Source organism: Dreissena polymorpha, chromosome 1, assembly GCF_020536995.1.
Source record: "Dreissena polymorpha isolate Duluth1 chromosome 1, UMN_Dpol_1.0, whole genome shotgun sequence".
Taxonomy (NCBI): domain Eukaryota; kingdom Metazoa; phylum Mollusca; class Bivalvia; order Myida; family Dreissenidae; genus Dreissena; species Dreissena polymorpha.
This window is the reverse complement of record NC_068355.1, coordinates 74771065-74795215: the sequence shown is the minus strand read 5'-3', so window position 1 is coordinate 74795215 and position 24151 is coordinate 74771065. Positions and strand designations below refer to the sequence as shown.

The window sequence follows — 24151 nt, the reverse complement described above, 5'->3', positions numbered from 1 at the left end:
ATGTATAAATATTTAAGATTACTGCAATCTAATAATAAAATAGAACTCATAAAAATATGTCTTTTTGTAAAAGAATCCCTTAAAAGTTCGAACATCTATAATTAACGCAATAATGCTTTAAATGTTCATCCTCTTTTCACTTTTCATTTGTTCTTTTTTTCTGTCTTTGTTGTTTTGATATTTAAATCATTTTGTTAGCTGAGTAAATAATTTTTAAATATGTGTAAAACTTTGTACCTTTCACAATTGACATTGTACTGTTTTCATAATGTGTTGTTGACGATGTACAAGTCAAAATAAACTGTCTGTCTGTCTGTCTGTATGTCTGTCTTTCTTAAGATAGATAGATAGATAGTTTATTTCAGACTGGTACATGGTACATCGTCTATAACACAAGAAATAGCTTACAAAGTGACAACGTGAATTTTACACACTAACAACATTTCATTTAAACAATGACGTTTTAGAAAAACATTACAGCAATGGTTATTTAATAAACATACAGTTTATAACCATAAAAAAGAAGTAAGTATTATTCAAGTAACAATAGTTAATTAGAGTCGCATATAAACAGCTCATCACCAAAAACATACATATGCAATAACAGCATGCGTTTGCTTAAATACAAAACATACATCATTTCGAAGAAATATCAATTTAAAAGGAATGAAATACAACATATTTTGGTGATAATGTCACATGGATGAGGTTAATACATAGTGATCACATAATGTACAAATGTAGCAGGAAGAGGAAACAAGAAGACGCCAACGACGAAGCAGTAAGAATCCCTAAAACAAGAAAGATAGCTAGAAGTAGATTTATTTACGTATACAAATGCGTATTATGTGAAACAAAAATAGAAAATCAGAATGAAAATTAACTTGATGAAGAATGTGATATTGTACACAGAGTAGAAACATTCGACTTTCAAGCATCAATTAAGGCTCTGTGCAAAAAAAGAAATGATGATTGGGCAACTGATATTCTTGGTAGAATCGAAGTCGTCAACGATCTTCCAGCTTCAGAGGCGCGTTATCACCAAAGCTGTAACAGTAATTTTAGAACACTTTAGAACATTCCTGAAAAATACAGACATAATAGTGGAGTCAATAAGAAGGGTAGAGACAGGCCATCAAATAATGCAAGTTTAGAGGCAGTTTTAGATACAATGAAATACTTAGAAAGCCATGAAAATAATGAAAATTAAATGTTGTCGTACTGGTGAACATTATGAGTGAAAAATGTGGAAATGACTCGTACAGTTCTGTTTATATGAAGAAAAAATATTGGAGTAATTTGGAGACAATATCATTATTGCTTTAATCAGTGGCAAACTGTGTATTAAGTCTTCTACTGGAATCATGTATTATGTGAAGGTCTCTTTGAACTTGTAATTACTGATTTTACACAACGTTATGCATAATGATGGAAGCAGTGTTTTTTTTTAGCCTTATTTACCGAAATAGCTTTACTTTTCAATACATTTGAGTTATACAACGTTTTTTTTTCGAACCTTGCAATTTCCGCCTGTTCCGTATAAAGGAAGTAGCAAGGCGGTGTAAACCTAACTTCATCGCGATCAAATTATCCCTACTATTTCACATAAGGCGGTGTAAACATAGCGTCATCCCGATCAAATTATCCCTACTATTTTTCAGAACAGAACAGGACAGACCTCACTCCAATAACGATCGGTTATCGATTAACGATAACCGCTATTATATTAAGTAATTGCAAAAGGCCTGTTGGTTAAATTTCACTTGAAAAATAACAAACAATTAATTACAAATGAAATACTATTAACATATACAATTATTTACTATGTTGGTGTATCTTTATAGGAAAAGTTTAGGCACATGCAGCAAACAATCAAATTCGTCTACAGTGATCTACCTGATTCGGGCCAGTGCATGTTACACCGTAAAACATATTCGCTTCCTGATACTCGACACAACCTTATGATATATGCTGAACCGAAACTTGTTTTTTGATATCCCAGGTTAAATTATCGATCATTTTATGTACATTCGACATCATTTTGCTTTTACAAATGAAAAAAAGATCTGTTGAGTGGCGACGAGGAAATTTTACGTAATTCAATATCATTTAATAAGCGGGAAACAAATTTAATAATTAACATTATAATTCCAAACTTTAGGTTCTGTTTGCTTGCATGTGCACTTGTTAATGCATATGTTGATAGATCGATGTCCAGTTTCCACTACGTTTCCGGATAATCCTGGACAGATGAAGACTTCGTGTCATTATTCAATACTCGCGGCAACCAATAGCTCAACCCGCAACCACGTATGTGTCAAAGCATCATTTTCATCATCATTAAAATATGCTTACCATTAAATTGTACATGCTTGCATTATAACTAACACATTTCTTCTTGCGGCGACGACTGCGATTTTAACCACGAGTGTTGCTTTAACTACGATTTAAAACTATCGGGTGCTTCATCCCGGGTGTAGTCACATATTCACCATAAAGTTTACATGAACAATGAAAGCAACCAACAATTGCTTATCTTTTAGCAAAAAACGGACCCTAAACATAGTTGCCAGTAATATCAATCCGTCTGTTATTGACATCATCAATGTCGTCGTATGGGTTGATGATATGTATTCATTTATTTATGCTATGGACATTCTGTTATCATTTATTCACTTATTCATTCATCCATTACTTGATTCGTGTATTGAAAATACCACCACGCCAACCAACCCTCAAAACAAACGAAATAGTTTGTTTTGGAAATTATTTTCTATGGGCCCATTTAATAATATACCGAGTACGTATTTGCCGAATGTGTATATAATTGAATGTTAATATTCTCCTATTATAACAAAATCTAATTTTAAAACGTGTTTCTGGTGACGCTAGCTTGTCATAAAGTCTGCAAAAAAAACGAACAGGTAATGTTTATGAAATATACCCACGCATTCCCGACATTCACATATAAAACGTGTCATCCTTATCTATTTGTTTTTTTCCGCACTCATGATTTTTTTTTTCAAAATTAAATCATTTCAGGTTTAATTATTCATAAATGTTGCCAAATGGAAACTGATGTGTTTTACGGTCATAATAAATGGTTGAATGCAAATTAGATTAGCTGTATTTTAAAATATAATAAGGATATAATAGATGAAAAATGCAAACGTATAATTATGCTCAAAGTTCCTCCACAAAATACTATATGCATTTTTTGCATACCCTTAAAGTAGTAATACACGTACCTATAAATTTATGTTACGGAAATGAATCATCCATTGGGGATTTATCAAATCGGACAACATTGAGCGCGTTCGTCGTAAACTTTTTAAAATACTATAAGATGAAAACATATCAACTTATTCATTATCGCTAAATTCCGATATTCTTAAGTCAGTAAATTGCATATGTCATGATCATTAAAATTAAATTTGAAATTATGTACTTTGGCACCGGTACATTGTATTCTTAAACATGTGGCACTATTGCATAGATTTGAAATTGAACTCACAAATAACACAATTGGTCATCGAAAGAACAGGGTACTCTTATTGTAACCAGTTGTACCGATGTATGGCTATACCATGAAACTGTGACCACTGATCAATTTATCCCGTTTGCTAAAACATAGTTCGCTACCAGTACATCCCTTTCTGGAATGCCAGTGCCAGATTATCGTAAAAACTCTGCTTTTTCGGAAAACATAAGTTTAGGAGACCCGTATTCGTTGCAAAATAAGTATTGTTTGCGACTATTAATTTTTGTGCCCCCTTATTTTCCCTTTAATGAAAGACCCAATTGGACAGTTTTGATTTTAACAGAATTCTACGTGTGGGTGTGTTTATCAGCTGTCACAGCACAAATGGGTGTTTACATGATGAAGCCTTTAAAACTGGCGGACGTCAGAAGACAGTAACTTGTTCGTTATTTCAGTAAAGTGCCATTCACATCTGTTATATATAGTCAATTGTTTTACCCGTCATCTCAAATATCCTGCATTTCAAATAATCGCAGAAAGTAAGTAATAAGATCACAATTTATGTGTTGTATCATTATTAATATGATCGCAGTATCACAATTTATGTGTTGTATCATTATTAATATGATCGCAGGAAATGACAAGAAAGATAATCCTAGTGTTTTTTTTTTAAAATAAGCGTGTTTTAATGTTATGCCACTTAACAATCAAAAGCAACTTGCCCTCTTTAAAACGTGTTTATGATAAATAGGCGGCACATTAGTTGCGCCGTATTTAAATATGTGTACAATTCATTTCAAATACGATAAAATAAATCTTTTTTTCTAAGCTTATTTTAGTTTTATAATCTTGAGTTCTTACTTCAGCATATTACATGCTTACACTCTGGCAGATAACGTTAAACACCAGAATAACCGATCGTTAATGCGATCGGTATAATTTCACATTATGTTAAAAAATTTCCGTAACTATAAATTGTGTCGTATGTTTATGAATCTTAGTTTTTGGACGAGACATAAGAGTCCAAAAATTAGATTAATGACGCTCAATAATTGTATAACCAGTAAAACAAGTAGCTGAAAGATTTTGATACTGTTGAAAAAAAAACAACGGGAAACATAATTGCTAAATTAATTTCGTCGTGTCGCAAAATATCTATAGACAACAGACACCAGAAAATTGCGAGTGATCAACGCAAATGTTTTATGAAGCCGAAAAACATCGAAGGCACCACTGTGTTTTTCTTTTGCTGATGCAAGGATACATTAATTCCAATGTTATATAGATTCCGTCCAAATGTGTTCAAAATAGCTCAAAAAGAACTAGCCAGGTTTACTTTAAAATGCTTAAAAACAAGAGAACATGTTTATCTATGTAACATTTAATATTTATATTTTTCACAAAGAAAATCGGTAAAGTTTGGTGTTTTTGTTGCAATTATTTAACGTCGCACGACAATATGCGCTGATTAAGTGGTCGCACAATCATGTTTTGAGACATTCTCACAAAACATGTTGCATATGTATGAATATGACGATAGCTGTTCATGCCTAAGTCCAAATAAACTATTCTGTTATGTTCGGTCTGAAACCCCGCTACCATGTTCCTACAACGGCGTTATGAATGCCCTAAAACGATTTACATTAAATGCGAAACCGTTTTCTCATATTTCCTTAATGCTCTTCCATTAGTCCCTCAAATGCCCGCCATTTTATTAACGAAAATAATCAGATTATGAGAACAAACATGTCCGCGTGTGCCATGTGTGATCACCTGGAAGCACGCGTGACTCCCCCACCCCGCTGCACGCACCCCCACCCACCGACACACTTAAAGTCCCAACAATTAAAACATACAATTAATTGAAATAAGTTTTATTTTACAAGAAATGTTTTTAATTGTGGGATGAATACCCCAAACACTGTTTTATCGTATGCTCTATGTAAATTTGCTTCACATAAATTTAATTGTGATTGAACTTAAAATGCATTACACGGACAAACAAGAAAAAAAGCTATTGAAAGGAAACATTCCAAATTGTAAATTATCTTGCGGTCACTTTAGAAGGAACATGAATATTTAGTAATAGAAAACATTTCAGGCTCTCGCTATGACTTCATCAATATTTCCCATACGTCGGAGATCGGAACTGGAACGGCGGCACCGGGCTCTCGCTGAAGCTGTTCCGCGACATCCGATCGCCGACACGCCAGGGGCTCGGCGTAAATGAGCGCATTTGCTTCGAGGTTCCTGGTTGAGGGACAGGCGTCAGATGCTTCCGGTCGACATCGGAACTGAATTGTTTCATCAATTAATTATGACTGTACAGTCCTGATTTTATTTGTAATCAAAGCTTGTACTTAATTGAACATTTTTTTCACCTTTCTAATACAAATGTTTCTATATTAGCAGCTTTTAGCAAACCAGACATGAAACGAAGTATAAAATTCGTGTTATAAGTTTACTTTTTTTTATGCAGTGATAATAAATGAGGTTAAATAGGTTTTAATTTATATTCAACCTGTTATTTTTGTTATGTTCATCTTTACACGTGATTTTATGACAAGAAATTATTCATGTAGTAATAGGACAAACACTTGGTATACCTGTACAGTACTCCCGACCAGTTTACAAATCATGCAGGCGGTATACGAGTTTGATACCTTGTTTTAATAAAAGATATCCAAGATAAACAGAATGATACGCAGTTTTGTGTCACATACGTTCGTCGGCAGCAGTGGCAGCATCCCCTGGTGGAGTTGTCGGACTTCGAGCAGACGTTGTCCCTCCAAAAGTAGCAGCAGACGAGAGCGATGATGATGCCGACGGCGATAACGATGCCCCAGAGAATCAGCTGCTCGCGTCTGCAATCAACATAATGGCATTGTGTATAATAGGATTTCGAACATAAATACCTTTGGACACAATCCTTCTTAATGCACTTTTAAGTACCGAAACAAAAAGTTCCTCAAATCGCTTTTGCAGCCAGCTCCCTATCGCCATTAACATTTCATTAACGTGTTTGTATTTCACTGAAAAATGCAAATAGTTTATAATAATGACTATTCTGTATCTTCAACCAGTTCTTCAATTGGTTTTTCAACCTGTTTTCTCCCAAAAATGTGCGCGTTGTTTCCGGCATATTATGACGTAAAGAACATTCCGCATATGCTTCATAGTATATTTTATTTAAATGTAGTCTGTACCAATGTTTCGATGTATTATTTTATACTAAAACCATTGTAGTGATGAATCGTTGGTTATGGAAAATGGCATTCCAAAAATAAAGCTGAAGTCTTTTAATTCAATAGTTTCAAAGGTTCTCGTCCATTTTGAAATACATGAAGGTAGCGTGTCTTTCGTTTTAACGATATTATGTACATGGGCTAAGTACCTTTTTGATATTTTAGAATGGGTATCACTCTAACAGGAACGAGCGGCTTTACAAAAATAAGATTGTTTAAACCTGCAATCGCATTAAGAGCAGGGGTTTTAGGCGAACAAACCATATGTCTTCAATAACTTAGTTACTACGTTCGCAATACCTATATAATGCAAGTAGGTTTGGATAGATGTTATATTTTTACACAGATCTCCATAGCCATACTATTATAATCCCAATTAGGTTTTGAGGTATTGACTGACTTGAACCCTCGTTAATGTTAGGACTGAAAAGCACTTGTAAGTGTTTCTCTATTTCTTACATTCATTCTCACTAAAATATTTAACTAGTATAATATTGTAAAATTAATATAAAAAAAACTACCTTCTTTTATCGCAGCAAAGTAATAATCTTCAATTCAGTGTAATATTTTAAAGGATATGAATGTCTTCTTCAATCTATAATCTAACATTATAATTTCAAATAAAGATAGGGGTGTCTTGTTAAGTCTGTATCGTTAACAAAGTGTAACATGCATATATTGATAATTTACGGCATTCGGGGCGATTATTCACTTTTCGGGCCGATTATCACTTCTTTCCCTCAAGCAACGAGGTATTAACGTCTTTAATACTTAATCCCCGTTAACTGTACTATTTATTACAGAACCAGCTTTCCGTACTTTAATTTTTATTCAATTGATCACGCAATTTACAACGTATCTCATGTGACGTAATTTCTGTGACGAAACATAGTTTTAGCTAGACCTTTTGGATTTTAGGGACAACAATTCCGTCGTGGAGGATAAATATTTTTTAGCATCGAACGAATCTTAAACTTATTTCGGATTGTGTGTGTGTCATGCATTATTAGGAATCAATTTTGTGTAAGCGCTCCGACAAGTCATTCAATTTCGTAAATCGTGTTTTTGGTGAAAGTGGTTAGCATTCGATCCCGCATTCGATACAATCGTTTAAAAAAGTGTGATTTAAAATCAATTTTATATAACTGATTGAATAACAAAAAAGGACTGATTACCACATCGTTGTTATTTTATTGTTATAAACATCGGATTTAAGTTGTCGAGGTACGTGTTTCTTTAACTCTAAATCTTGCTGTTCGAAGAATCCTGTTAAAGCTCAAATAGAGGCATATATCTAATGTACAGAAGAGTTTCAGTTTCAATCGATATTTGTATCATCCAAACTGTGTGTAACGTGTCGTTAACATTAATGTTCGATTCTTTCGTTGAGTTGTGGTTAATTGTATTGATCACCGTTGGCTTTGACTGTATGTGGACGCCATTTTGCCATTGCGTAACGCGTTGGCCGTAACGTCACGTGCTTTAGCTCCGGGGCCGATTATCAACATTTGGCCCTGCAGGGCCAAACGTGATTATCACCATGCTTTGACCGATAATCACATGCATTCAAGTCAATTTTGTTTCTATATATAGTAACATAAGTATTAATTCACTATATTTTCAAGTAGCGTGTTGCTAATGGGCAATAATTGTATTACTCTTATTATGTTACTGTGAGCACTTCTTTACTTTTCAATACTGTAAAGTGTGCATTTGATTTGCATAATTAAGAGGTAAATTAATTACTTTCAATTGTATACATGTATTGATATTATGACAGTTTTTATTACGCAGTTATAAGCACTTGTTTTCAGTGCAATATTGTTCACCATGCATTATGGTCTATTATATATATTGTTGATTTACGGTGTGGAGGGGGATGCCCGCGACCCCCACATACATATTGACGAAGAAAATAAAATGTATGAACGGAGAAAAACACAACAAAACTATTCATTATCAAAACTATAAATGGGTCCATAAAACAACGATGCCACAACATGTGGCTGTCGTCAAAGCTCCACTAGTGGCGGGCAAAAAACTGAATACACATAGAGTGGTGTGAAATTTGACACGCTGGTTAATATGATTGAAAAGTTAAATCCCACTAACACAAATACGTTTTGAGTTAATCACGACGCAAGAGGGACGGACTGACTATTACGAATAACGGAAGGAAGGACGATAAGGCGCATGGATAATGGCGGACCTAATATGCCATCTTCACTCTCATAAAGTGGGGACATGCAAGTATATTGATATCTCTTTGCTTACTAGTTTATATTCCTGTATTTTATCCCTTCCCTAACCCCGCTCTCTGAGGTCGGTAACATATGGACGTATTGACCGATGTGCGAATTTTAGTTCGAAACCCATATTCATCGAACACTAATCAATGTGATGTTTAGTTGTTCGCTTTCGAAAAACTTATGTTATCAATGTCTTGTGAAAATTCTTTAGTATCGAATACTTTTTTTCTGTTACGTGACCAAAAGCTGTTCTCCGAGACAAAAATAGTTTACAGACACGATAACATTTAATTATATAGTTCGCACAATTAAAGAGTTTTAGTAGTTCGCTTGCAAAAAACTTAGGTTAATAGTATCCTGTTAAAATCGGAATTCCGAATATTGTTTTTCTCTGTGACGTGATAAAAAGCTATTCTCCGAAAGAAAATAGTTCACCGTCACGATTACATTTAATCATGTTCTTCGCACAATTAAATTATTTCTCAAAACGTTTCTGTCTCTGTAATCATGATGTCACCGTATACAATTGAAACCAGACGACATCTCAATTCAAAGATTCAGGTCCGTGGAAACCCAATGGTCAATTTTACGAAATAAATTGGGTACGAAAAAACAATTGGTTACTACTAAAAAAATTGGGTACGAAACAAAAATTGGGTACGAAAACAAATTTGGATACGAAAAAAAAATGGGTACGAACAAAAATCGGGTACGAAACAAAATTTGGGTACTAAACAAATTGGGGTATGAACAAAAATTTGGGTCTGAAAAAATTGAGGTACGAAAGAAATTTGTATGCCAAAAAATTAAGTGCGAAAAAAATTTGGGTACGAAAAAATGGCTACGAAAAAAATGGGTTCGAAAAAAATGGGTACGAGCAATTTTGGGTACGAACAAAAATTTTAGGGACACGGGGAAGTAGTACCCGTGGACCTCTCGATGTATTTGAAAGAGGACGGGAACAAAGCTGCCTGGACCTTTATCAATGGCCTTGGGGTGGGTAATGTGGACATGGATGGTCGAAATAAACCGCGTTGTCATAAGAGATGTTCAGCATTAATTTTAAGTCAATTGGTGAATAAATGAAGAAGTTAAAACACAATTTTGGGTGGGCGTGGTCGGACACTATCTCCTTCTACACTATTTGCACTAGAATCTTGAAACGTCCACGCATGGTAACTATGAGCATGTGTGCGACGGTGTACTATTTGGAATTTTTATCTGACCCCTGGGTCAAAAGCTAGAAGCATGTGCGTCGCATGTTGTTACTAAATTGAATGAAAACGTCCTCATTTTACTCCATTTTACCAACATAACTTTTGACCTAGGGGTCAGATCAAAATTCCAAATAGTGCACCGTCGCACAGATGCTCATAGCTACCATGTGTGTCAGTTTCAAAGGTATAGTGCTTAGAGTGAATGAGGAGATAGTGGCCAGGACAGACGGACAGACAGCGGAGATGAATATAATATCCCCACGCTTTTAAAATCATGGGGATAATGAAAACAAGCATACGCAACATCTGTGCCACCGAAGCTCACTATTGTATTGTGGACATGACGTAGTTATCTATTCATGACGAAGGTACGTAGTTCAAATTTTTAATCGTTTTAAATTGCATTATAACAAGAACGCGCCACGATATATTGGCTTAAAGCTTATTCTTGAGGATATAGCAAGCGCCGCAACGCTAACTGGACCAAATCATGTTTATAACGATTTATAATCTGAGACCGGATTGAGGATGCTGTCAGCGTAAAGACGTCCCGTCACGTGATGATCCTCTGAAAAACTCTCCAAATATCGCCGTATTTGCACGGAGGCGTATGTCCTTCCTGACGTTACGGCGACCGGACACGACGAACGAGTACGACCTTCATGCGTACTGGCGAGAGCTGAGCGGGAACTTCACGACGTTGACGAAAAACTACAAGGGAAAATATCCCACGCTGGATTCAAGGATGACCCGATTTCGTGAACGGAGAAATACCATCAACCGAATAATTAAGGGTACGAGGATGGCAAAATCAGTTGGATGTTCCTGGATGATTCCCAGCTTGCAAACGGCCCGCTTGTAGACGACAAAATCGTAAAGGCCGCTATGATTGCTCTGCAAGACTTTGCGACGAGTGGCAAATACACGGCCGTTAATCACGCGCGCCACCTCTTTTTTGAGATGCATTAGTAAATGAGCAAATGCAACTTTCGAGGTGGCGCTCAGGCCCGGATGTTTTGAAATTTAACGGATAATTTTACTGTGTGATTAGGTGCAATATGTTTTTCAACACATTTTGCAATATTAAAAAAAAATCGGCCGATGTAGTGCGTTTCAGGGATTATAAATTCATATAAAAATGTACAGAAACATACAATCAAAGACGAGATATCTCATTGTTTGGATTTGATGGTAGGAAAAACAACATAAATGAGCTTAATTAAGATTCTTTGACCTTGGCCTTTTAGTAAATTACGCAATTGGATTAACGGCCACAAATCATAGTTACAAGTAGCAGTGTTATCTTATACTTATTTCGTGAATTATTTTACTGTATACAAATATTGATGTCGATGAATTATTTTGATAATGTTGAACATTAAGTTATTGGTTTGATTGAGTATTACAAATTTTTGCTATACATTGTGCATTATGTTTTATTCATGTTGGTGACTTCTTAATTGAGTTGATCACTTATTTATTTAAAAAAAACTTCATCTTATTTATTATAGATTGTGTTTACGTTTTGTAGATTTGGGCTTTCGTATGTACGTTGAAAAATAAATTTAATATAACAAATAACCTTATCTATCAAATCTATGTCATGTGATAATTTCATTGCGATATGATTGTTAATTGATACATCTTGCATTGGCGCCACCTCCTATCATTAGCGCCACCTCCTAAGCATTGGCTCCATCTCTTTTGCAAAAATGCAAAATCATCTTCTACGTCGGCAAGAAGCCAATATTTTTTTGCATGCAGCATCTAATGTATGTTGTAGACAATCGTCTAATGCCGTTAGCGATTTAATTGGGTGAACATGTTCTCGTCACACAGAAAAAACTCATCGAAATGCTTTTTTAAACTCCACCATGCCACAACTTATAAAGGTTCTCACGTTTTTAAATGGGTTGAGAATGTACGTGTCTGTACCTTTTTGGACGAACCAATCTTCGCTGAATCGCACTTCATTGCCCGATTTTAAAAATAATGCGAATTATGTTGAAAAAAACATATAAAATCTAATCACCCTGTAAAATTGTCCATGAAATTTCAAACATCCGGGCCTGAGCGCCACCTCGGAAGTTGGATTGGCTCATTTTTTAATGCATCTCAAAAAAGGGGTGGCGCCTGCGATTAACGGCCGTGAAATACGCGGACACTCCGTTCTTTCTCCGGGTAGGTTTTATGAGGCCTTTTGTGTCATCGGAAGCGGTTTCGCAAGACTGCCCGCTAATTCACCACATCTTTCAAGAAATCCATACGCACCTATCAACAAGCCGGACGCGGCGTGGTGCAAAAAAACATCAAAGGTACACGGATATTTCAACTCTGCACTTTCATGGGCTTGTCAACAAAACGCTGCCGGATAATAAAGTGCACGAGTAGAGAAGAGCGTATTTTTTATCAGAAATAACATTAACATCCAGGTATAAACTTGCTGCAAAATCCCAAGCTCCCTTGATACAGTTTTCTGATTTTCCGATTGATACATGATGGTTTGCAATATTTTAAAACTTCTTGTTTCATTTATGTGATTTTTTGTATGAAAAAAAAACGCTTATTTTTCATAGCCGTTCAGATTTGCATTAAGTCAACTGTTTCTTTAACATTAAATTTAGCAGAAACTCCTTTATTTCTTGCCAATGGACCTTCAATGCCTTCGGCGCTTATGCTTGTAGTAGTTCGCTTACGAACAACAAAGGTTACTACCGTAAACATAAAATTGTCTTGCGCTTAACCATTAACATTCATTCACAAATTTATACATAAATTTCAGTCAATAACATTTTTTGAATTGTATGTCTCGCGGTAGAGGATATTTCTGAATGATTACAGTAGTAAACTATGTGCTACGTCATGTCATGTGAGATATTCGCGAAGCAAAGATCATTCGAAATCTAAGACTATTAATAGATCAGGAAAAATACAATACACAATATAATGTCTAATAAACTATCGCGCGTCTGTTGCGTAACCTCGATTATAGCGTTTGACTGATCTCTGGTGAAAACCGATATGTCTGGGGTATGTTCTAAGGTTTTAAATAGGTTGCGGCGATTTCTCCTTGGTGCTTTGTTTATGTAAGAGTTATCGTAACGTATGTTGATAACATTTGCTGGATTCCAGAGTACTTTGCTGTCAATTGAGAAAACGTTTAATATTTAATTGTTAATAACTTTACTATAAACAATGACCAATTAAAAATTATCAATGCACCGATTTCTACTTTATAATCACTAAAAACCAAGTATGAAAAACAAGCACTAAAATCAAACGCGCATTAGTGTTCTATACCGATGTTAAGGTAAGGTCAGAGACTGGTTGACACCGTGTACTCTTCTTGGGTAACACTTGATGTATGGTATTGTACAAATAAATGTAAAGACAATGTCTATGACGAATTAACATATGTAGTGTAGTGTATTTGGTATTTCATATTCCAACGATTTTCATTAAATTGTCATTGGAAAAAGTTTCATTTTATGTTAACTGGTTTTTAGAATACGATTGTAATTTCATATGCTTTCAGAAAGTAGTAAAAGGGACATGTTGTTATTTAGTCCAAGATATCTCTATTACATCAATAGAATGCTAAAAAGTGCTTCCACATCTCGACATTTGCGTTTGGAAACACAGTCAATAAATGTAAATGTGTTGTCTATGCTTTTTAACTTGATATATAAACAGCGATATGTTTATTTTGAAAAAAAGAATTGCGTGTAGGGTAATGCAATAGCGAACAACTGTTTTGCCTTCAGCACTTTGAAACATTTTCTTTTAAGCAACACAAAATATTATGTTGGAATGCACTCGTTGCAGATGGAATATTTACGGCACGTTGTGTGAGTATCGATTATTTACTCGATTTACTCCAGATGCATCCCACGACATCGCGTAATCAATATTATTTTTATATTGATTATCAATTATCAATTTATTTTGTTTGCATTGCGTTCGGTTATATTTAAGAAAGAAACGTTTTATGTAGCGTATTTGAACAGAGTCTTTAAACGGTTTTAAAATGTCATGTAAAAAATCAAACTTAGTGTCGCGTGGATACGAGCCTACTTCTTTGCACAGGCTAATCAGCGACAGCACCCCTCTTCGATACTGATTTTCTATTTAGAAAGACCTCTTTTAAACGAAAAATTTCATAAAAACGGGAAGTGTCGTCCCTGATATGCCTGTGAGAACTTCGCAGGCAAATCCGGGTAACACTTGACGCTCATTCATTAAGCAGTTCTTTCCAGAACGCCGTTCATATGTTTTACGATTAGACTTTTGTTGTGGTTTCTGGTACATGTCAGCGCTTAAAGAGCTCAATATTCCACAACCATCTATCGACCTTTCAAAAGGCACAATGTTTTATAATAACTCACGATGAAAATTGATCCAACGCAAATTCATATAATTTCTTTCCGGAACTATTGATCGTTGTTTAGTTTAAACACATTTATATTAGCTCGATTGCATCCACAGCCTCAGGCTTATATGTCTCTTGTTCTGAGAAAACTGGGCTTAATTCATGTGTAAAGTGTCGTTCCTGATTAGCCTGTGCAGTCCGCACAGGCTAATCAGGGAGGACACTTTCCGCTTTTATGGTATTTTTAGTTTGAAGGAAGTCCCTTCTTACCGAAAATCAAGTTTAAGCGAAAAGTGTCGTCCCTGATTAGCCTGTGCGTACTGCACAGGCTAATCTGGGACGACACTTTACGCACATGAATTAAGCCCAGTTTTATCAGAACAAGACATATTATGAACGCTCTTGAGTCCGTTACCTGGGCCTTTAACCAGTGTCTTTTGGGAATATCAATGTAACGCTCCCCGAGTGGGAATCGAACCCGTGACCTCCCGATCTCTAGGCGGACACCATATCTATTACGCCACGGCGAACTTATCGTTGATCGCTGTTTTAATACGGATGATAAAGTGTATCCGCTAGTATAATCAAGCTGCTAAATGACCATATATTTTTCCATACTTGTCCATTTTTCTACGCGCATGTACAATTGTTTGTTTTTTAAATAAGAGATATTCATGCTTCTTAATGATAATGCAAACTTTTCCTAATCGTTCATTTGTACCTGTTTTAGACTATAGCCATATTGACAAGATTCAATATATTTATGTATACTTGCACATTTTGTTTTTATCGAATTTGACTTTGTATCAGTCGAATGCAGTTGGCGTTTTACAACAATTGATAATGAGATACAACTACAATCAGTGTATTGTGTGCTTATTCAATGAATTAAACTGCAATTATATACCGGTGTGTCTTACATAAATTGATCGTCATCCAATATGATAATGGTTAGTTTTTAGAGGCAAATAATATAATAAACGTTGTACAACCACACATAAAAACACTCAATAGCAGTCACAAATAGGAGCAGATCAGAGTCATTTCTTATTTCATCTTCATAATAATAATAAAATAATGTTCATACTGTCCGTAAACAGCTTTGTATCGTGCTACTCGTAGCTCTTTGAGCCGCGTTCTGGGAAACAGAGCTTACATGGGTCTTTTCACAGATTTTGGCATGAATTGAATTTTGTCATTAAATGCTTTATATTGATAAATTTCAACATTGGATCTAAAAAGCTTCAGTAGATAAACAAGAACAATATTATTCAAAGAAATAAAATAACCCTCAACTGGGCTCGAACCACTTACCCATGGAGTAAATGTCTATCGCCTAGACCACTCGGCCATCCGTACTCACACAATGAGTGATGTATTTAATACTTTATATAAGCAATCCTCGTAGTATCACAAAATAAAACGACAACAACAGAACTCTCCAAATTATTCAATCGTTTCGCGTTGCAAAGCTTTATAATTTTCAGGTTTATAAAGCGTCAAAAGATGCATATAATGGATATTTTAGAGCATGGTAAATGCTCAGTATTACTGTTTCCTCACAAATATCATAAGTGCAACGAAAATGTGCGTTTCTGAAACATGTTTTTTAATTTTATCAATTTACCGAACCGTGAAAAGGCCCCTTTAACGCATGTGCGTCCTTTATTTTAGGTTTACAACAATAAGTTGTAAGAAACATTATTAGAATATACGTGTGCGGTAGCGGTTGGGGGTACATTTCTAATAGTATGATGTCTTTCTGCGTCTATATTATGTGAGCAACTGGGGTGTGCGTGAGCATTCATTTATAATTTACTTTTTAGACTCGAGAATGATGGCCCTGACCTTGAAGGCGAACTTTAAGTCCTGCTATTTCTTTTTTATACACTGCATTAAACGGACAGCCAAAAATTGTTCACGGACAACATCCAAAAGTTAGACTTACAGGGTCTTCTTGGACGTGGGCTCACAGCAGGTGAAAGCTGCGTCCTCCTCACAGCATTCCGTCTTCGTCTGATCAGCACAGTAGTACACGTTCCCTTCTCTGTCACCTACCGCCTCGTTCCTGTAACACTTCGTACCCTCTTGTGCTGAAATACAATGAGAAAACAAGACAGATGAGTCTGGTATTCACGCCGTAGTACACATTCCCTTCTCTGTCACCAACCGCCTCGTTCCTGTAACACTTCGTACCCTCTTGTGCTGAAATACAGTGAGAAAAAAGGTCAGATGAGTCTGGTACTCACGCAGTCAAACACGTTCCCTCACTCCCTATCCGGAAATGATTTGCAAACGTAACATATCGCGCAAAACACAGTTCTAAGAGACTAGTATTTGAATAGGGCTCAGCATTTCATTCATATGATTTCAGCCTATTCGCTCATGCTAGTCTTCGTACGATGTTCCTTTCTTCGCTGAAATCTAATCAAACAGCATCAAATAAGTTGAAAACATTCGTCGCTGTAATGGACGCTCAGCTTCGTATCATACCAGGTTAGCAACATGTTGTCGTTTCATACCAGGTTAGCAACATGTCGTCGAAAACTAATCGGCAAGTTATCGTCGAACATTGTGAATAACCGGCATAAGGGTTTTATTAAAAGCTTTGCTTTCAATTCAGAAATGATGCATGCAATACAACTGTATATCATCTATCATGTCGAAATACCGTATTTTAAATTTACAGACGCTCAGTAAAAAACTGTCCTTATGAAATAATGCTTTGTCGTCTTTGAACAGAACTTGTTCACACGTTTGGCAAAAAAGACATTTTCAACCAAATTGTCATCGATTCATGATTTATTTTTAAATACATGTAGTTCAACTACTACCACTACCGCTGTTATTGCTAGTACCCACTACTCTTAACACTACTGCTCATAATACCATTTAACATAAATTGGTACATTTAGATACATTTTCTGCACGAAATTCATTAAGACCTTCAACAACATTCACATCTCTGAAAACAACAAATGATTTTAACATGTAATGCTTAACTTGATTTGTTAATAAAGTGGACATATTCATATATTATGTCATTTACCTGTAGTTAAGCCTATGGCGCATATCACACATAAAACAACAGCCCATTGCGCTTTATCCACAACGTAAGTACAGTTGTGTCGCCGGCGATTCATATTGAACTGACTGGTTTAATAATAAATATTTGAAGTGTTTTAATCAATGTCTAGATCGTTATTTGCCAGATTTTGCTTTGTGAATGGCCGAGAGTATTGGCACCAAAAGCCATTAACGAACAATCGATCCAAAATATTGACTTCTGTCAGCTTCTGTACCCGGATTGTGTCGCAGCGTAATCTGATATGTGTCCCGTACCACCAGAGTATAGTTATATCTATAAAATTGCACGTTTTATAGAGACATCAGATTTTCTATTTGCAAAACATGTGATATGTGCGTTACACAGTCGCATATATTTGTAATTTCGCGGAAGATTCGATGCCGACCTTATTGTTAAATAAGTCTTATCTAACATACATGTGATGACATATTGATGAACATAGAGGTATTTAATTTGCATGTTATCTATAATCCAGCAAATCTGATGTCAGACACGTGGGGTTGTAAACCTTAAATGGTATCTATACTCGAAAACATCTGATGCCAAACTATCATGAATGGTATAATAGAATTGCTAAATAAGCGTTTGTATATACGTCATGATGCGCCATTGCATGGGTTTAGTACTAGTACTTATTCCGCTAACTGCCCACTACCCTTGTTTAAACCGAGGTTGGGGTGGCTCGTAAAGTCAGATAAGTATTTATAAGTCCTTAATGTAACACACGATGAAAGATGTATGTCATATACAATACTAATAATAACGTGATATTGTATCTTCAACTTAAATGCAGCCATCATTCTCTCTTAGAACTTATTGTCTTACAACGAATCAGGATTGTTTAATGTGAATAAGTGTTGGTCTTTGTTGAAAAAGACAGATAACTAAGCTCTAGAATTTATGCATTACAACGTATGTTGTGCTATTCAGTTCAAATTGTTTTATGATCTGCGTTAGTTCGGTACCCCTCGTCGTGCATTGTGTCGTGCGGTAGCATTCCATTGTTACTTTATATTCAATATGTGCACTCTGGTTTCTATATTTTCTTAAAGCTAGATAATCGATTTCGAATCAGCGGTCCGTTATTTGATTTCAGATTCTAGTGTCAACATTTATGTTTGGTTTCAATATTTGTATTTTATTTGTTATTGACTACGATTATTTAAATGTCCATGAATTCACAATTTTCTGCACACTATCACATATTGATTATTTTATAACGCAATGTAGTGTCAATTGATCCAAATTACAAGGTGCCTGTACCACGTGACTTTTTCGGCTATGAGTGGTACAATCGGATGTCATCAAACCATCGCTGCAGGTACGTTTCTGATAATTTCTTCATTAATTCAAAACCATTAAAAAAAACAAAGACGAGAGCCCGGTCATTGTCAAAATACACAGCTGTGTTAAGTTTGCGCAAAATTAATTAAGTATTTTTTAAAAAAGTGCAACCGCGTGTTTGAAAACACACAAAGTGAAATGCTATGTGTGGTATATTTGTTATTCAATCAACAAAAACGTTCCTTATAATATTGTTGAAGGTTTAAATAATAGGGCGGGCATTGTTATTCTTCATAGAGAAGCTACATATATTGTATGTTTGCGCATATACATCTGATTCGGAGTCTGTGTATAAAAATGCAATGTGGGACACATTTTTAAAATGGAAAAAATACTAAATTAATTTTGCGCAAACTTAACACAGTTGTGTATTTTGACAATGACCGGGCTCTCTTTCCAGGAACCTTGAAATTAATTATCTAAAAAATGTTCCGCTCCAGGCCTTGACAATTAACTTTGAAAAGTGCAACCTTTCAAGTCAAGCAAACGGCGTTGTGCAAGTTCAAACAAGGTATTCGAATGCAAAATTTAACAATAGAGTTATATATAATCCTACAACCAGTTCATATTCATTAACTATGTCAGTACCATAGTTATATATTTTCAAAAGCATTTGTAAACGCTTCCAAGTTTTTTTACTTTTTAAAATCGTATGAGAAAAGTCATACAATGACACACGTCAAAAACTTTAGGACAATTTAGACGAGTAAAGTAGTTAATCTCAAATACCACAGTCTGGTTTTATATTCTCATGATAAGTATTTTCTTTAATGGAAAGTTAAGTCTAGTGTTTTTTTATTGATATTGTTTTAACTCATTCTTTGATCATATAATGTACGATACGGCAGCTTTATTTGAGTTTGATATGTTAACAGTAATAGTAAGAAAGCATGACACATTGCTCAGATTATCCTGGTCACAATTAAATCCCCACATGGAGGATTGTCGATGTGCCCATTGCGGGATCATTCACTGGGCATGGCAGTTGTCAGACCATGTGCAAAGAGATCATGTGCCATAACGTTGTATTTCTTTCTACTACAATGTGTGCAAAATGCGTAGCCACGACCGGCTCACCAACTATAGACGACGCCAGCAGGCCGCAGAAAAGCGAAACGACAATGCTCTCTTGGTCAAAGCACTGTACCCTGTGTAGGTACTAGCCTCATAGAAGAACCAGTATACAATTAGAAATCCTGCTGGCTGCCAGCCGACTGACTGAGATAACGAAAACTTCACTCACTAGCGCCCGTTATTCTATGTCACATGCGCACTGGGGGCTGACGAGGTATAAGCGTAGTCCTTTTCGCTACGACGTAGGGTATATGTTTTACTACGAAAACATTGAGTTAATACACATGACATCGAATAACGGATTAGTGGAAGTATGTGTTTAAAAAGGGTAAGATTATGCTTTTGTGATAACAAAACTCTGAATTTAAGCACAATAACATTTCATAGATCTGTTACATCAAATTATGATTCAACATGTGTCTGGTTTATGCGGTTAAACATTAAATATACGGCTGATTTATCAAACCAAAGTCAAGTTTCACTTTAAAAATGCAATTAAGGTTTACAACTGTATTTAATTGACACAATTTTACAATTTCCATATTGATGTATGTATCGTTAAGCCACTGGTGTGTTTATAAATGTGTAGGGTGAGCCAGTTATCAGAAATAAAGGCTAAATAGTATTATTATGCATGATCATGTCTGTGAGAGTATACGTATATGCCTTGCTACGACAACGCTTTAGCGTGTATGCGTTTCTCACGGAAGACGTATTGGTTATCTCTCAAAGGCGAAAGAAAGAAAAGGGTTTTTTTAATACAGAGTCATGGAGTGGCTGGATGTTTCCTTTGAGGAAGAGGTAGTAACAACGACAAAAGATGATCCGAAGCGCACAGTCGACATGGTAATGCACATTATTATCATATAATTAAATTCACGAATAGGCCAAAGGAAACGACCAAAATCGAAAATCCATATATAATACGACAGATGAGAGTCGAGAACCTAATGTCGTCGGTCTCAATAAAAATTACGCATCTTCACATTGTGACAATGCCTTATACGTTCTTTTGGATTTTTGAGACCGACGATAGGTTTTTAGCATACGGTATTGTTTATCAAATAACATTCGATCCTCTTTATGTCCAACTCGCTTATCTCGAAACACTGCTTATGTCAAAGTAAATCCCATGTCCCATCTTTGATCCTTCTTTATCTCATACGGATTTTGATTTTTACATTGTATATATCAAAGCGATTTTCTTGAAAATCTGTAATCGCCAATTAATTTTGATATGAATTTCATGTAAACCAACACCTGTAACAGCCGTAAGGTGTGGAATGTGGAAAGTAGGACCCCAATTGCACAAATCCGCAACTGCTTAATCAATGTATTGTTGTTAAGGTGTGGCAGTGGGTTTCTGTCACAGGTAATTGTTTACTGCGTACATGACGGCCTCGTTTACCTCGTGTTACAATGCGGTTAAGGCGCAGTCTCACTATGATGAAGGCGGAGCCCCGGTGCGTGATCAGGCATCTACCGGGATGAACCGGGGCTTTACCGGGATGAACCGGTGCTCCACCGGGATGAACTGTGGACGACCGGGGACAACCGGGGCTCCACCGGGAAAGTATTAAAATGTTCAATACCTCCGGGATGAACCGGGAGTCACCGGGAACGACCGGCAACGACCGACTAGGCACTGGGAACAACCGGGACTGCACCGGGAACAACCAGGACGTCACCGTAGCTCCAACGGGGCCCAAACAGACCCTAGCAAAGCTACGGCGAGCCTGGTGAATGCCGACAGAGTTCCGGTATAGCTACGGTACATAAGTAAACCGGCGCTCTGACGGTGCCGTCCCGGTTGTTCCCGGTGCAGTCCCGGTTGTTCCCGTGCCAAGCCGGTCGTTGCCGGTCCTTATCGGTGACTTCCGGTTCATACCGGAGGTATTAAACATTTAAATACTTTCCCGGTGGAGCCCCGGTTGTCCCCGGTTTAACCGGGGCGTTTCCGAAGCTCTGCCGGGGTCTGATGCCGGTATAGCCCCGTTGTGTGCCGGCATAGTGACGGTATACCGGGACTCTGCCGGAACGCTGCCGGCTTTCACCGGGGATCAACCGGGGCATTACCGGCGACAACCGGGGCTCTGCCGGGGCTTCACCGGGATAAACCATTCCGGGGTTGACCGGGACTCTGCCGGGCTGTTGACCGGCTTCAAACGGGGCGGCACCGGGAAATAGTGTGACCGCGTTAAAAAAATATAAGAATCATCCCGGTTCTCGCCTGTCGACCTGCGTTAGCAAACCGGTATGGACCGGGGCTCTATCGGCAAAAGTGAGACATGGACTTACTTTCGGTTTTCTTTTTCTGTTTTCGTCTGCGGGTTTCATCGAATGTTTATCTCCAACTCCAGATATCTCCAACTATTTTTTTTATGTCCTTACAACTTCGAGATAATGAGAATAATCTATAAATAATAATAAATAATCTGACAATGGACAGATTTTGTTGGTGTGTTTATTCGTGATATCTTTCGCACAGGACTTTCTGTCACTGTAGATTTGTTCGAAATTATCACTTTGCCAGAAACCGGATTGAAAATAATACTCCAGCATACTTTTTTATGTCGCCACCCATAATATTGAACGTGCGATTTCTGTATTGTACACCTGGTACAGTGCCACAAGGCATCTCCCACATAAAGGAAACCTTTCCGTTTGGATGTTCATGCGCACAATGAAGTACAGCATCTTTTGCACGGGGAAATGGCAGTCTGCAGTAACTGCAAACTGCATGTGATATGTCCTGAAAATGATACAGAAACTTCGTTGAGTAACCTTTACATTATATTTGTACTTCGTAGCACAACCAATACATACTCTGTGCGAAACCTATACATAAAGCGACTTGTAATTTCCTTCAAAACAAACCATTTGAATAATTAAAATACATGTTCGTAACCAGTTTTGTACTTTAAAATGAGTAATGTACTCTGAATCAAAGTAACATGTAGTTTTATTTTAATTTAACTTTCCGTTATTGGCTATTTTATCAGAATAACCACCTTATGCATTGCTTCAAATCAAAATATTTCGATTTTAGCTCAAAATAAATGTAAAGGTTGCAACTACTCACATTTGTTATTAGTTGTTATTGAAAATAAGTACCTACCATTACTGGATGTTTCGTTCTCTAATCCATAAATACCAGAAAAAATGAAACTCGCCTGATTAAGTAGTGTATTTACACAATGTTTTCGTAGTAAAACATACCCGACGTCGTAGCGAAACGGACTACGCTTATACCTCGACAGCCCCCAGTGATGCGGCTTCAATGGACCTTTTCACAGATTTTGGCAGATATTGAAGTTTGTCATTTTATGCTTTATATTGATAAATGTAAACATTCGATCTAAAAAGCTCCAGTAAAAACAGGAATAAAATTAAAGAAAGAAAAACATCACCCTCAACTGGGCTCGAACCACTGACACCTGGAGCAAAAGTCTAACGCTTAGGCAACTCGGTAATCCGTGCTCATAAAATGGGTCAGTACTTTAGGCTTTATATTAACAATCCTCGTAATGTCACAAAACGTAACGACAACAACATAACTCTCTAAATTATGCAATCGTTTCGCGTTGCAAGGCTTAATAATTTTCAGGTTTAAATCGTCAAAAGATGCATGTAATGATTATTTTAGAGCATGGTAAATGTTCATTATTACTGTTTCCTCGCAAATATCAAAACTACAACGAAAATGTGCAAATCTAAAACATTTAGTTTAATTGTGTCAATTTACCAAAACGTGAAAAGGTCCCTTTAAAGTCCCACCTTGTCTGATGTAGAGAAAAATTGCCTAACAATGCTATATTCATTAATAGTTTGTCGACGCACCGATAAACGCAAATGCATAGCCGGGTATGAATGATCCAATACTGGTCTGGCACACTCCTGCTGAATGAGGCCGTTACAAAGCCAAATACCATACGACGCTCATTCTACCACCGCTTAAGCAACCAGTCATAGTATTTCGCCGATATCACAGAAAAGGCAGCTTAGGCGGATGGCGAAGATCAGATGCTGTTAAAGCTTCGGCGACTGCCTGGTGTGATGGATGAGAGCACAGGCCTGTGTTGGT

General features: G+C 36.5%; 1 protein-coding gene across 1 annotated transcript; it reads right to left on the bottom strand.

The window, feature by feature from the left end:
• Window positions 1-5347: 5347 nt before the first annotated feature.
• On the bottom strand, window positions 5348-17766 carry LOC127866430 (uncharacterized). The gene is made up of 4 exons (XM_052406952.1): window positions 17611-17766; window positions 16510-16654; window positions 6205-6345; window positions 5348-5775 (listed from the first exon to the last, which is right to left on the bottom strand). The coding sequence occupies exons 1-4, from the start codon at window positions 17702-17704 to the stop codon at window positions 5601-5603; spliced, it is 555 nt and encodes a 184-aa protein (XP_052262912.1). The 5' UTR covers window positions 17705-17766; the 3' UTR covers window positions 5348-5600.
• Between the last annotated feature and the right edge of the window lie 6385 nt (window positions 17767-24151).

What these genes read in the sequence shown, in the direction of transcription:
- LOC127866430 (XM_052406952.1), bottom strand. Translation starts at nt 17,704, where the DNA reads ATGAATCGCCGGCGACACAACTGTACTTACGTTGTGGATAAAGCGCAA. An exon ending in CGCCATAGGCTTAACTACAG is followed by an intron (nt 16,655 to 17,610) that starts GTAAATGACATA and finishes ATTGTATTTCAG; the next exon opens with CACAAGAGGGTACGAAGTGT. An exon ending in CCCACGTCCAAGAAGACCCT is followed by an intron (nt 6,346 to 16,509) that starts GTAAGTCTAACT and finishes TGTTGATTGCAG; the next exon opens with ACGCGAGCAGCTGATTCTCT.